This window comes from Grus americana, chromosome 8, assembly GCF_028858705.1.
Source record: "Grus americana isolate bGruAme1 chromosome 8, bGruAme1.mat, whole genome shotgun sequence".
NCBI classification, from domain to species: Eukaryota; Metazoa; Chordata; class Aves; order Gruiformes; family Gruidae; genus Grus; species Grus americana.
Window position 1 is genome coordinate 17,866,592 of NC_072859.1, and position 14,085 is coordinate 17,880,676.

General features: G+C 40.8%; 1 protein-coding gene across 2 annotated transcripts in view; it reads left to right on the forward strand.

Moving 5' to 3' along the window:
* Positions 1 to 14,085, forward strand: part of TGFBR3 (transforming growth factor beta receptor 3) — a 121,621-nt gene that overhangs the window by 81,158 nt on the left and 26,378 nt on the right. For both annotated transcript variants that reach the window (XM_054833218.1, XM_054833217.1), the window contains exons 5-7: positions 1,173 to 1,356; positions 7,138 to 7,306; positions 9,660 to 9,807. In XM_054833218.1, coding sequence (XP_054689193.1) covers positions 1,173 to 1,356; positions 7,138 to 7,306; positions 9,660 to 9,807 — 501 coding nt within the window. The remainder of the gene's footprint in view (positions 1 to 1,172; positions 1,357 to 7,137; positions 7,307 to 9,659; positions 9,808 to 14,085) is intronic.

The window sequence follows — 14,085 nt, forward strand, 5'->3', positions numbered from 1 at the left end:
GTGATGCGTTCAAACCTGAAAGCTTATTCATCTTGCTGTGCTTTTTCACTCAAGCACGTGTTATTCTTGACTTCATGCTTTAGATCTTGGTGAAAGTGTGCATGGAAGGACCAGCCTGGGTAGGCCATGCAGGCCCCAGTCCTCAAGCACCTTGAAGGAAGAGACAGTGAATTGGATGGATGGTGGCTCCTGAGGTTGGGCAGATGAAGGAATCCTCCTCTTTCCTCACTTGCTATAGGGATCTCTTGAGAGCTGACAAAGGTTCTAGAAGTGCTGGCAACATCCCTCTGTAGGGACAGGAGAGCCAAAAGGTTGCTGTCAGGAAGATCTTGCTTTGCAGTAGATCTGGCATGACTTGTTTATCTCTCAGGACCAACACAGGTTGAAGCAGGTCCCAGTCTGAAAGAGAGCCTGACCCTGTGCTGCCACCTTTTCTTGAACGATACTATTGCCACCCCAAGGAGGCTGTATATGAAAATCTTAGGCTTTCCCACAGAACCCATTACACTTTTACTAAGTGTTTTTCTGTTTTGACTATTTTAAATAACATTTTCGTTTTTCCAGTCAAGACCTGGGTTAATGTAACCTATTTATAAGGTTTTTTCTCATCTGTTTTATATGTTAAAGCATACCCTTGCTTCTTGTAAATAAAGCAACAGTTAAGTATCTTCCCTTTCTCTTTCCTTACTCTGTGTTTCTCTGTTGGCCTTTATCTGTCACTGAGCTTGGACTCGTGTTCTTTGTGATTTGGAAGTTACTTCAGTAGTTCCCAGTTTTTTGAGCTTCACATCCTTCTCTCCCTTCAGTTCCTCAGACCATGTTCTCACTCTCCCCTGTCTTAGTTTTCTTCTTGTCTTCCAGCCTTCCCCTTTCAGCACTGCTGTAGCACTTCTGCAACGGTACGACTTTGGAGAGTGACTCAGAGCCCGCCATTAAGTCAGCTGCCACATGCACCCCAGCTGGGCTGATGGGTGCTTTGTTTTTTGAAAACATCTCTGAAAAAGGAATCATCATGCAGATGTTAAAACACGTGAAGCTTGGGCATTGTTGGAAATAAGCCGTAATGACCTTCAGTGAATGCATTTGGGTGTGACAGATTACATTGCTTAAACATGCTACCTGTCTGTGCAGATAAGTGCACCACATTAAAACCATGTTTTTATTCCCATCAGGTGTCTTTAGGTTCCGTTGTTCAGTTTGAGAAGGGAAATTTCTCCTTGTCAGCAGAAACAGAAGAAAAGCTTTTTCCTGAGAAAAACGAACATCTGCTACAGTGGGCCCAGAAGGAATATGGAGCAGTAACATCTTTCACTGAACTCAAAATATCAAGAAACATCTATATTAAAGTAGGAGAAGGTAAAACAAAACCAGCATAATTGATAGGCACTTCTAGATGGTGAGAATAAGTCTTGCTGTAGTATTCTTTCACATTTTTTATTTTAATCTTTAAACATACCTCTCATTTTCCAAGCAATGTGATATGAAAGGGGAAGGCAGAGAAACAAGAGCCAGTTTAAAGACCAGACCTTGGATTTCAGCAACTTTTAATGGATTCTGGTGCCGTAATTTTATGCTCATAAATGTGGATGCAGTTGGTCAGAATCTTACAAGAGTCAAAGCTTCACCTTTTAAAAGGAATAAACTACTCATGGCAATTGTTTGGGTGTCTTCATCTTAAGGACTGAAGTAGAGAACCTGAGGTAGGGGGTAACTTCTAGAAAGACCTGAGTTACATTTTTTTGTTCAGTATTTGCTTGTATAAGGATCCAGACCACTTTGGGCAAAGAATTACTGCTTTCCTCACCAAGATAAGTTGCCTCAGTCTGATGTCCTTGTGTATTTTCATCCCAAGGAACAAGATTTCCTGTCCCAGTGAGCCACGTACCAAATTCATCAGGTGGCCTAGGGCAGGTGGGAGAGGACTCCAGCTCGTCAGGGATTTCACAGGCCCATATTGGGGTCAGATTTGGGCTGTAGCGCTGTACCTGAGCAGTGCTGGAACAACTTAACGATACAAGCCTCTGCAGCACCTTCTGGCTCATTCTTTCCCTCAGCTGGCTGCATGTCTTCTGCAGGGAAGTTCCACTGGAGCTGATCATAAACCATGGATAACACAAGAGCCACAGCTCTTCTCTTCACTATGTTCTTGGAGCAAGGCAGTCGGTTCAGTAGGATTTATGCCCTGCTTGTATCTCTTCAAGTTCATTTTCTGGAAAATAGATAGTTAGTAAAAGGAACTTTGCAGGGAGAGCAGATTTTCCTCTATTGTGCAGGATGATTGGGAGTGAAACTTCCTTTTTCTCAGGTATGGGATGTTTTAAGCTGTAGTGTTCTTTACCTAATGGCTTGCAACTCACTGTTTTGGTTTTTTGTTCTCTGAAGGTGTCATCCAATTTCAGGCTAAAGCAAACATCGAGGTTTAGGCTGAACCAAAAGCAGCAAGAATAAAGGCTGGTAAAATGAACTGGACTGATTTGCATTGCAGCTAGTGGTCCAGATATTTTGAAACTAATTGTTGTCTCTCAGGAAGTTCAATGATAGGGAAAAGTAGAAATCAATAGAATGTTTTATCAACATCCAACGAGTACTGGTGGGCTCAGCATTTACTAGCACTAGCAGCCTAATTTAGTAGTACTTCAGCAATATTTCTAGAGAAACTCCTGCATAGCTGAACTACTTGGCCACAAAAAACAAACAAACCCCAAAACCTTCTGTGGAGAAAACATTCTTTGCTAACCACCTGTATCTGATCATTTGATTTCCTAAAGCATGAGGCTTGCCCCCCAAAATCGGAACATGCCTGTGTTGGTTTTATCCAAATCCTGCCAAATCTGTACAGGATTCCCCTGCGTGATTTTTGTTCTACTTGGCACCAGTCTTGGATTTTAATGCCAGAAAGTCATTCAGAAATATATTTATTAGCTTATTAAAGTGCTCTTGGAACTTATACATGGGAGTAGTGGTCTCTGCGTTGCAAAGATGAACATTTCATTAGATATGTCAAAAAAAAACAGATAAAATTTTATTTGCACATCTCCAGTCAAACTAAGCAGCTAAATGGGAGAGCTTTGCATCATCTTTAGAATGTGTTAAAGCACAATTTAATTAGGAGTAAGTACACAAAATGGAACTTGGCAGGCAACCAAAATAGACAGTTTCTGAGAAGGCTCCTACAAACTAGCTCAGCTGTAACCATATTTGATTTTGATTTAAATTCTTGGCAGAAGAATGAGTATGAGTGTATGTGAGGGGGTTGTGCATGTGTTCAGGGGTGGGGAGAGGGTTAGTTCTTGAACTGCGGCAGTCATGCGAGGAGTTCTGTGGAAACCACGTGGGATGCGAACCTGGTCTGCTTCTCTGCAGAGTGAACGATGGAGTGGCTGGATTCCACAAACCACAGCATGTGCTGATGGACATTTCAGGCTTTTCATACAAAACTCACATTTCTCAAGGGATTTAGTCAGGTACACTCAGCTGTCAGTCTGTGAATCACAGCCAGTATTACTCATCATCTATAGGTGGTCATATGAAGTAGTTCTTGCTACATGACCGATACAGAATTTAATGGCAGTATTCGTGTAACTGTCTACATTTCAGCTTCGCTCAGGTTAGAAAAACCTGAAACTGGAAGATGGAATATTTTAGAAGTTGAGGCTGTAGCCGAATACAGCAACAGAAAATGCAAGCCAGGCGACAAAAAGGTCTGAAGGGTGATCTTTCATAGAGTAAAACTGCTTCTGATGCCATGGGTCTCTGAAATCGCTTTTGAAACTGCAAATGAAAGGCAGCTGAGCGAGCTAGCAAACTGGGTCAGGGCCAAGTGCATCTGAATCCTGTTGATTCCAAAGCCTGGCTGATCAAAGACTGCAGGGACGGTGAGCACGGCGAGAACTTAAAGGGGCCAGAGTGAGGGTTGGGAGGAAGGGAGCACAAGAAGTGGGGTTCTTGCTCTTGCTTTGATTTGCGTAGTGAAGATGGCAGAGTGATTGCCGTGATAATCACTGTCAGATTCTAAAAAGCAGGACTGCTCATGGTGAAAGTGATCCTAGCATGCGTTTTTCAGCGGAAGTCAGTTGAATTCCTCATGCTTCAGTAAGATACGATTGTACAAGTCGGGAAGACTTACCAGTTAGCTAAATGTTACCTAATGCCTCCAGTACCACCAGTGTAAATCCAGGGCAGATGCGCTAGCCTGGAGGAAGCCTAATTTCAACACATTTCTTAGCTAAGTAAGGAAAAAAAAAAGTCAACCATAACAATAACTAGGCTGGAAAATGTACAGTCTGTTTACAGATGGTAACACTGTGCTCCTGTCCTGGCAGAAGCTGAAGCTTCAGTCCTGACTCTGAATTTGTAGCCTATACACACTAGTGCACATATCCTGCACATCGGACTTGCTTGGTTTAATACTAGTAGGTGATTGCGTTGTGTCAGGCTTTAGCTGTGTGTCCTGCTGGGGGGTGGGCACCACCAAGGGTTTCCCCCTCCCTCCAGAGACCCCTGCAGCCCTTTATACCCTGCCATTAAATGTGAGTCAAGGTTCTGATCTCCATCGTGCTCAGGGCTAGTAAAACTGCAGAATACATATGAAAAAGCCCTGCCATCAGAGTGGCTGAGGAAAAATCCCAAAGGCCTCACTTATCCCCAGCTCAGACTTTGAAAGGCAAGCTCTGCTTGGATGGGATTTTTATTGCTGAATCAAACTGCTGCTGCCCAGGGTGCCTGTCTTGGAGAGTGACACCTAAGTAATGGTGCTCATTTTCCAAAAAACCTCCTCATGATTTTAAGCTGGAATACTCAGATTTTATCCAATTTAGCCAGGAACCTGCGGATGACACCTAATTTGTGCAGAATAGAGCAGACAATGTCTGTCCTCATCTGTAAAATGGCGATGCTGCCCACAGAAACTACAGATCCCAGTGTGCAATCCTCCGTCTTCACCTGAGCAGCCTGGCACATGCCGGAGGGGAAGGCGGCTGCCAGCCGCTGTGCAAGCTCCACTGCGTGCTGTCTGGCAAGCAGGGCCCCTGACACTGGGAGCGCTGGCTGGAGCCCCCGTGCTGAGGGTATTACAGGTGAACCTCAATGTCTGATCCCATATTGGAAGTCTGTGGAGATTAGAGAGGCACAGGGTCCATAAAGTGAGTGTTTGCTGGCTGGTTTAGTAAGGTTTTTAATTGATTGCAGGCACCTGCAGTCCCTTTCCAAAGCAGACAGCCCTGAAACTACAAAAGAAGTGTAGTGAGCGAGGAAAGATGAAATGGATCCGCTTTTCTTTTCTGTTCCAGCCCAGATCTTGGTAACTGGTGTGGATGAGAGTAAACACGTTTTGGTGAAGGGGGGAAGTAAATGTGTATGTCAAGCTGCCAGTGACAGAGTTAAAATTTGCTGCAGAGGAAAAGCATGCTATCGAGTGGAGGCCCAGGCTGGGGAACCTTCGCTGCTCTCACTGCCACCAGCACGGTTCTTGAGAGCTCCAGAGACGTTTAATGGAAGTGCCAGGAGCAGGAACTGAGTTCTTTGCAATGGCAAATGATCGCATGTGTGGTAATTATCCACAAGCTACTTGGAGGCTGTTCTTTTATGGCTTGAATTCTGTTGTATGGCAGCTGAGAAGCAAATATCTAGTATCTCCATCTGTGTGTGTATATATGTGTGTATATATATATATATGTATAAAATCAAGCTCAGTGTAGACCATTTGGGATCGTTTTCCATTCTCTGCTGTTGTGGGAGGAGCTGGCAGAACTGCAGCTGCATTCAAGGCTAATCTGGCAGGGCACATACCAGATGTTAGAGGAGTGCTTTGCTGGGCAGTATGAATAGTTACAGCCTCATACAGCTTTCATAGATTCTATAGGGAAGGCAGCAAGGTTAATACTCAAAGACTACTTTGTATAAGATCAGGAGAAGAAACTCCCTAATTGTTTCCGCAGTGGCCAGGGTCACAGGAGTCTCTGGTCTCCCTGCAAAGTTGTGTACCACGCACAAATGTGCTTCAAGGGTGACATTTCAGCTCTTATGTAGGGAGCAAATGCTAACTGTGGTCTCAGCTGTTAAGAGTTCGTCCGCAGTTTTTGCACACATAATGCATTATGTTCCTTTTTTTTCTTTTCTTTTTTCTATCTTGCTACTGATCTTAACAGGAAAGCCTTCTTTGTAAAGCCAAGGTCAAAGAGCCAGACCTTTGGAATTACATTCTTACAGGACTTTGTGTCTTTGATCATGATACTTAGTCCTTCTGTGTATTATGACAATTCATATGTAAAGCTATCTCAGAAATAAAGTATTCCTATTTTTCAGTGGAAATACTGCTTCTTGGGGTACAGCAATGTAGGCTGTGCAGGAGAACTTCATACCAAATGACTGGTTTTTGTTTTGCATTTTACGCTAGTTAATGCTTGTGATCAGCTAGGCAGTTAAAACAAAAGGAGAGACTGAATATATACTCTAGAATTTCTTAATTTCAGTTACAGATATTATGGTCAGACTTCCTTAATATCATCAACTGATTTCATCCATTTCTTGCTATATTCAATTTTCCACACACAAGAGAACTGCATTATTTCTAGACAACACTGACTCTGACTACACAATATATAGGAAAATATATTTAGTAAGAAAATGGAAAATACTTGCTGTGATCTTTTCAATGTGGTAAGTTTATAATAACAAGAATAAAACATTTTCTAAAAGGAGAAGGAAATGATAACAGAAGTTTTCTGAGTTAATTTCAAAAGAAAGAAATCTTTTCTTTTTAAGGTGCAAGGAACAAATTAAATGTATTTTATTCATTTTGAAAAATGCTCAGATATTTTGCTTCAGTGTTGTTTTCAGATTTCTCTTTGTAGGGATTGTCTTTCGTTAAATATTTAAGTCCGTAAATAGAAACTGTTCAGTTTAGAAGTATGTATTTTACATCACAGATGTGCTGTGTTATTGCAACAGTGATCTCCTTTTCAATACTATGTTGATTTGTCATAGATGCTTGTGATAGACAATAGATACTACCTTTTAGCCTAAAGACCTATGTCATAAAATATAGTGCTGTACTGAAGTAGATGGAGTACATACATGCATGTAAGCTGACGTCTATGTATAAAGGTGCACATGTTTTCTTTTCTTTTTCCCCTCCAGATCAAGTTTTTCCTCCCTCATGCAACATAGAAAAGAATTTTCTCTCTTTAAATTACCTAGCGGGATACCTACAACCAAAAACAGCAGAGGGGTGCCTTATGTCTAACTTAGTCCGAGAAAGAGAAGTTCATATCATTGAACTAATCACTCCTAATTCCAATCCACACAGGTAAAGTATCATCTAAATAGACTAAATCTGTTTGAAATCACAGCTAGAGATTTCACTTGTCTATTGAAAAATCAAATGAAAGTAGCCATTTCACCCTTGTATGAAGAGCTTGGACCTTAGTACTTTGCCTTAAATAAAAATTAGTTCTTCAGTATGTAAAGATTTTGGATTCTGCTTCACTATCCCAGGATTTTTCTGGACAAGACTGTAAAGCACAATTTTTGTGGACTGTATCCTGTGCCCCTTCTTGCTCAATCAATCAATTTTTTCCAAGAGTAACGTGAATAAGGGAATATGAGTAAGGGCAGTATCTGACAGGTGGGGTTTAAGATGGGGCCACTGTATGAGGATGTGAGAGAGAGGGTAGAAGTAATCTTGACCTGTCACAGGTAGGGATGACTGACAGCAAGGCCTAGGGCAGTGGCTCCCAAACAGAGGTCCAGAGGTCACAAGTCATCTGCAGTCCATGGTAATTGTTCCACAGTTGGTCTGCAGAATCATAACAATATTTTCTGTCAAGTTTCAAGTTGAGTTTAAGGCATAGTTTGATAATTGTAAGAAATGTTAAGGGTTGACAGTGGTCCACTGACCAAAAAAGTTTATAACTAGTGGTTAGGGAAAATAACTCTCTGTACATGTTATGAGAATTATCTAAATTGTAAAAGGTACTGTAAACTTGGGAGGTAAGACATTTAAAACATTCGTCCTTTGCTGGTCTCTGCTAGGTTTTAGTGGGAGTACATGAATGGGGTTTGCTTCAGATAGTCATAGCTGGAAAAGCTCTTCGTAAGTGCTGAGTGTGGTTGCTAGAACAGAAATTTGCTAGGAAACTTAGATGGTTTTCCCTTTTACAAGAAGAAAAGTACAATTTCATCAGAGAGAAGGTAGAAATAAAATCCTGTCTGCGTACTGCAGACACTGGTTATCCAGTATTGTCCAGCTGTGCTCCTCATGCAGTTACATTTGAGCACATCCCATCCCCAATGAGGAAATCACAGAGGGAGATAGAGGTGGGAGGAGGGGTCTTTGCAGGAAGGGTAATTATCTCATGTCAAGATGGTGAACGTAGAGCCTGAGAATATTCTTGCCTAGCAACCTTGGGAGAGTAAGAAAGTGCTGAGATCTAGTGGAAGTGGAGTAGGTAAGGCCAAATGATCTGCCTCTGTGCAGCGTGAGCTGCAGCCCCATCCTGAGCAGAGCTGTTCTTTAGCATCGACATCATTCTAGGTCCCTTGCCGTGTTACGCAATGACAGCCCTCTCTTCAAGCCCTCTGGGCTTTTGGCTTTGGCTGATAGTACAATAGGAATTTGTTTTTCAGATGATAACACTGCAAAATGTTTAAATGTTTTGTTACTAAAAGTAAAAAAAGTACTAAGTTAAATTCCTTTTGCTTCATTCTTAGTTTTAAGTATTATCCACAGCTATCTTTACAAAGTTTATATACATAAAGGAACATAAAGAAGCTGAGCTGGGCATGTGTAAAACTGCAGGAGGTGAAATGAAGGTGCCAAGATACACTAAGTCTTAATGCAGAATGTTAGTTGAAACCTGTTACTTGGGGATGAGCATGTTCTTATGACGTATGGGCCCATAAGATGATCTGGAAGTAAAGATTTTTCTGCTGAATTTATATTTTGCACAATGAGATATTATTGATGGGTACAAACCCATTTGGTCTACTTATTTTACTGAGGTCTTGAAAATCTGGATAGTGTTCATCTATTTTCCAGCGAGCAGTAGGCTGGACATCTGTTTTCTTCTCTTTTCTTTTTAAAGTAAGTATATATCCAGAAGCATTGGAAACTGAATACGACGACTTAATTCCTCAACACACGCAAGATCCTAAGCAAAGTAATTTCCACAATTTAACTGCCTAGGCAGAGACCCTCCCCAATATAGTATTGTGTATTTTTTTTATTAACCTGCTTAATTTGTCTTTTTGCTTTTTTTAAGGTATTATTTTTGGCTTTAATACAGTTATAGCCAGAGGAAACTGAAACAGCTATATTTAGGCACTGTTGCAGTGAAATAAGAAAACAATATTTACTTCATAAAGCAAACTGCTAGTCATATAACTAACCGGCTCTAAATAGCTGAAATGAGTAGCACACTTCTTGTAAATAAGAGACAAAAATATTATTTGTCTAAAAAGTATTTTTTTCTATTGTTATGCAAAATCATTTAGGCGTATGTGGAATAACAATCTGTTTTGCACATGTTGTGTTGCCTGGGATAATCTCCAGCATTTTAATCAGCTGGCCAGACAGTGGAAACATGATGGATTGGAAGAAGGTTGATAGCTGAAAATTTCTGGCATTCTGGTCTAACTTTCTCTCTATTTTCCACATACAGTACTTTCCAGGTGGATATAATCGTTGACATTAAACCATCTCAACCTGGCGCCAAGCTTGTCAGAGACGTCGTACTTATCCTCAAGTGTAAAAAGTCTGTCAATTGGGTTATCAAGTCGCATGATGTCCAGGGAAAGCTGGAAGTGATTGTAAGTTAAGACACCTTTCTTTTTTGAGATATACCATACTGCAATGGTACAGAATCCATTTAGATGTGATATAGTGCTAGACCATAATAATTTCTGAACATTTTCTCTTAGCTGCTCTTTTTTTATTTATTACTGCATTTCAAGGAGTAAATACAGGAACTATATATGTTTTTTTTTCTCCTTTACTCTTAATATATGGGCTGTTAAACTGACCAGCACATCACAGGAGCCAGGTGGTTAGTGCAAGGATTTACAGTCTGTGTCTTTTTGACTTCTGTTGAAGTACCCTAAACACCGAGTTGGATGTTCATCTCCCTTTTTGCTGGTACTTTGGTGAGTGCATCTACAGGTTCATCTCATGAGTTGGAAGGGTGCCTGTGAGTGCAGAACGGATAATCCTAGATACATGGCACACACCCACATCCCTTTAGAAGTGGCAACTTCTTTACTCCTTCCACTTGTGGTCGCAGTAGTCTCTAGCCCTCTTCTCCGCCAGTACTTCTGTCCCCAGCAAGGGTTTGGTCAAATTGACCTCACCTCTCCTCAGACTGCAATAATAAGTTTTTAAAAAATTAAAACCAGGATCCCTAAAGCTAAACTCCTGAAACTGTACTTATGTGTAACTGAAGGTTCTGATTCAGAACCTTTTGGTACAGGCTTTGTGGCTCGACACCTTTTCTACTAAGAAAATGTGTTTTCCCTTGGTCTGAAATAAATAAATAATAAAATTGTACTGATCTTGCAGCCTATAAATGCATGGACTATTTCTGTCTTCAGTGATCATTAGGAGCACATTGTACAGTTGAGCTGAATGTTTGCTCGGGACCAGCCAGTGGCCTCCTGATTAACAGTTTTGCAGTAACTCAGATACATTTTCAAACTCCAGCTATGTGTATTTATAAGAATTTCACATTGCTTAATATCTTTCTCCTTTTAATGTGTGCAGGGGCAATTCTGACAGGATCCAAAGGCTGCTTGATTAAATCTTCTAAGGAGACAGATTGGTAGGCAGGATTTCACGCTAGATTTTGAGTAAGGGATTTAAAAGGAAGTATATTATGGTGTTGCTCAGAAAATTGAATGGAAAAAATATCTAGGGTGGAGGATGAAATTCCCTTTTGATCCCTGACACATCTTTACCTTACGGACAGGAAAGGATCTTCTGGTCATTCTGTAAGCCCTCAAAGAGAGAGGTCAAGGTTAGTTGCCCAGGGTTACCAGAGTTGTAAGCATAAGGGCAAAAAACAATGTTTGACTTAAGTTTCATTCTGGGCTATTACATAAAAGTATATTTAGATCTATATGGGTCTACTTTCATAGGATAGAGAATTGTGCATTAGTTCACTTCATGCTTGGAGATAGCCAAAGTACCATATTTCATATCCATGAAGCTATCTCTTCATGGATGATGAATTTTCAGGGAGAGGACTTCTAGAGGATTTTAAAATGTCTAAAGTGCTGCACTTGAGTATAGAAAGGAAGGCTGTTATTCTTTTTAAAGATCTTCTTTCTAATTACTGAAAGTATAAGTAAAGAGTGTAAGTGAAAAGTTTTTCTGTAACGAGTGGCAGAAGGTAACATTTTACTTAGATTAACAAAAAGAGAAAGTAATACTATATATGGAAATGTCAGTATATAAAAGACTTTGTATATTTATGTTAAGATTTGTGAGTAACTGTTTGCTATACTGTTTCATTTATATAGATGCTTCATTTTCTGAATGTCTGTTTGCTCTCCTCTATTTAGAGGGGAGTAGGGGAGGGAACTAAACACCCCATGTCATTAAAAAGCCTGTACATCCAGTATTTAGGATCTGTTCATATCTCTATTAAGCTGAAGGCCTTTTCAAGCCCAAATTTAGACAATGCATAAAAACATTACTAAACAATTAGGTAATGTTTCACAATGTTCTTTTTATTAGTTGAATCAATTCCATGCACTTGAATTTTCCTAACTTCTTGCCCTCAGTATGAATTAGAATTGTCTTGAGGGGATTGGCAAACTGAGAGGGAAAGGTTAGTGCTAAGCTGCCTCAAACTCAGGACTGTGAGTTATTAAGGTCTAAGTTCATAGACAAAAAATGAAAAAGACTTTTTAGGTCATCTAGCTCATCTCCCAGCTTGCTGTGTTTCCTGAAACTCTGAAAGAGGATGGACACAAAACCAAGTAAAATAGGAATAGTTTCAGGAAAGAAATTGTACCTAATATCATAGAATCATAGAATGTTTTGGGTTGGAAGGGACCTTCAAGATCACCTAATTCCAACCCCCCTGCCATGGGCAGGGACACCCTCCACTAGACCATGTTGCCCAAAGCCCCATCCAACCTGGCCTTGAACACTTCCAGGGATGGGGCATCCATCACTTCTCTGGGCAACCTGTTCCAGTGCCTCGCCACCCTCACAGTAAAGAATTTCTTCCTAATGTCTGATCTCAATCTACCCTCGCCTTAAGGCCATTCCCCCTTGTCCTATCACTCCATGCCCTTGTAAACAGTCCCTCTCCAGCTTTCCTGTAGGCCCCTTCAGATACTGGTAAACCACAATTAGATCTCCCCGGAGCCTTCTCTTCTCCAGGCTGAACAACCCCAACTCTCTCAGCCTATCCTCGTAGGAGAGGTGCTCCAGCCCCATACATGCCAGGCTTTCCTGCCAGGTTGTGTTTAGCTCCTGTTTGCAGTCTGTCCTTACATCGTGCAGTACTCATGTTTCTGTGCTTGTGGGCTATCAGGTGTTCACATTGCTTCCTTTGGATTTGGTGTCCTTTTTCAAAGCTGTAGGTTGCACAGTGGACAAAGAAGTGAAATTGCAGAAAGGTTTGATAAATTCTATTAGCTTCCATTTATCTCAAAGAAAGTAAGTGCGTTGAGGGGCGAAGAGTGAGAGAGGTGAAATGCGTAGAACAAACCTGTGAAGGTTTCAGAAGCTTGGATGAACTGTTCTTTACATGAGAACAACTGCCCACCAGTTTCTGAAATGGTCTCTCCCTGTTCCGAGTAGGTGACTCTGTTGATTGCCTGGTTTCATACACCGTGTCTGAAGGCATTGGCAGGGCAGGCAAGTGAAGGAAGGCATGTCTGTTCTTGCAAGCCATTGTGCTCGGGTTTGTCTCACTGAGGCAATGCAGGACTGAACATTTACAGGCTCAGTGTGGAGTGAAGAGATATAAACAAGCCCTGGAAATGGTCAGGTGCCAGCTAGGACATTAAAATTCTGAGATAATATTTGTTCAGCTGTCTCCTTATTGCAAAAAAGAGAAGGAAAGCAGAGAGGGAGATCCAGCGAAGTTGGGGTAGCGTAGTAATTTCAACCAAAGCTGTGTGGTTATATAAAAATGTGTGATAAATCATGGCCAGATTTGTATCTGTTGAAGAATAAAAGATTGTTTAATCCCAAACAGTAATAAGGTACTAAAATTAGGATTCCTATTGCTTCCTTTTTGTTTCTTATCTTCAATGGCCGTTGCTAGTCATTGATAACTGTACTGGTAACAGTATCCTCAAACCAGACACCGCAACTAAAATTCCCTTTGACTTCAATTGTGAAGCTCTGAGTGTTTAAATGGTGCAGAACTGGATTATTAGGAAGAAATGAGGGAGGGAGCTAAAGGTAAACTATGCCATTCCCTCCAGACTCTCGGTGCTTTATTCACTGCTTGGTTCAAAAGCTCCGTTTCTGAGGTCAGGTACAGAAGTGCAGCTGAGCTCTGTGACGCTGGGTAAAAAATGCAACTGATGTGATGGAGAAGGTAATCAGGCATGGAAATGGAAGTGTTATAGAGTATTCCATGGTATCATTTGCATATAGAAAGTGCAATTCAGTCACATTGCAGGAAATGTTGAAAAGTGGGTCATTGTGCCTTCCCTGCTATGAGCATGTTCAGCTTGTTCTGTAGTCGTTGATGTGATTATTGTAGTGATAATAGTAACATTGTGACTGTAAAAATAAATATATATGTATTTAGCTTTGTGTGAATACATGTTTAAGTTTAAGATGCCAAGCACTTAAAAGCAAGTTAAAGTGTAATACCACTGAATATTTTCTAACTGCCCCTCTAACAGCTAGAGATTCTTGTGATATTTCTTTGACTTGCCCATTTGGACAAGAAAACTTGAAATTTTGCAAAACGCTTACGGTAAAGCAAAAGCTAACAGACACTGTGACTCATCTGTATTCCATGGCCAACTTTGAGCCATTATTTATAATTATTTAATAATAAAACTAAGAGATTGGCAAGTGTATTTGAGTTTGCTGTATCGATGTATTTGTGTAAAACTTAC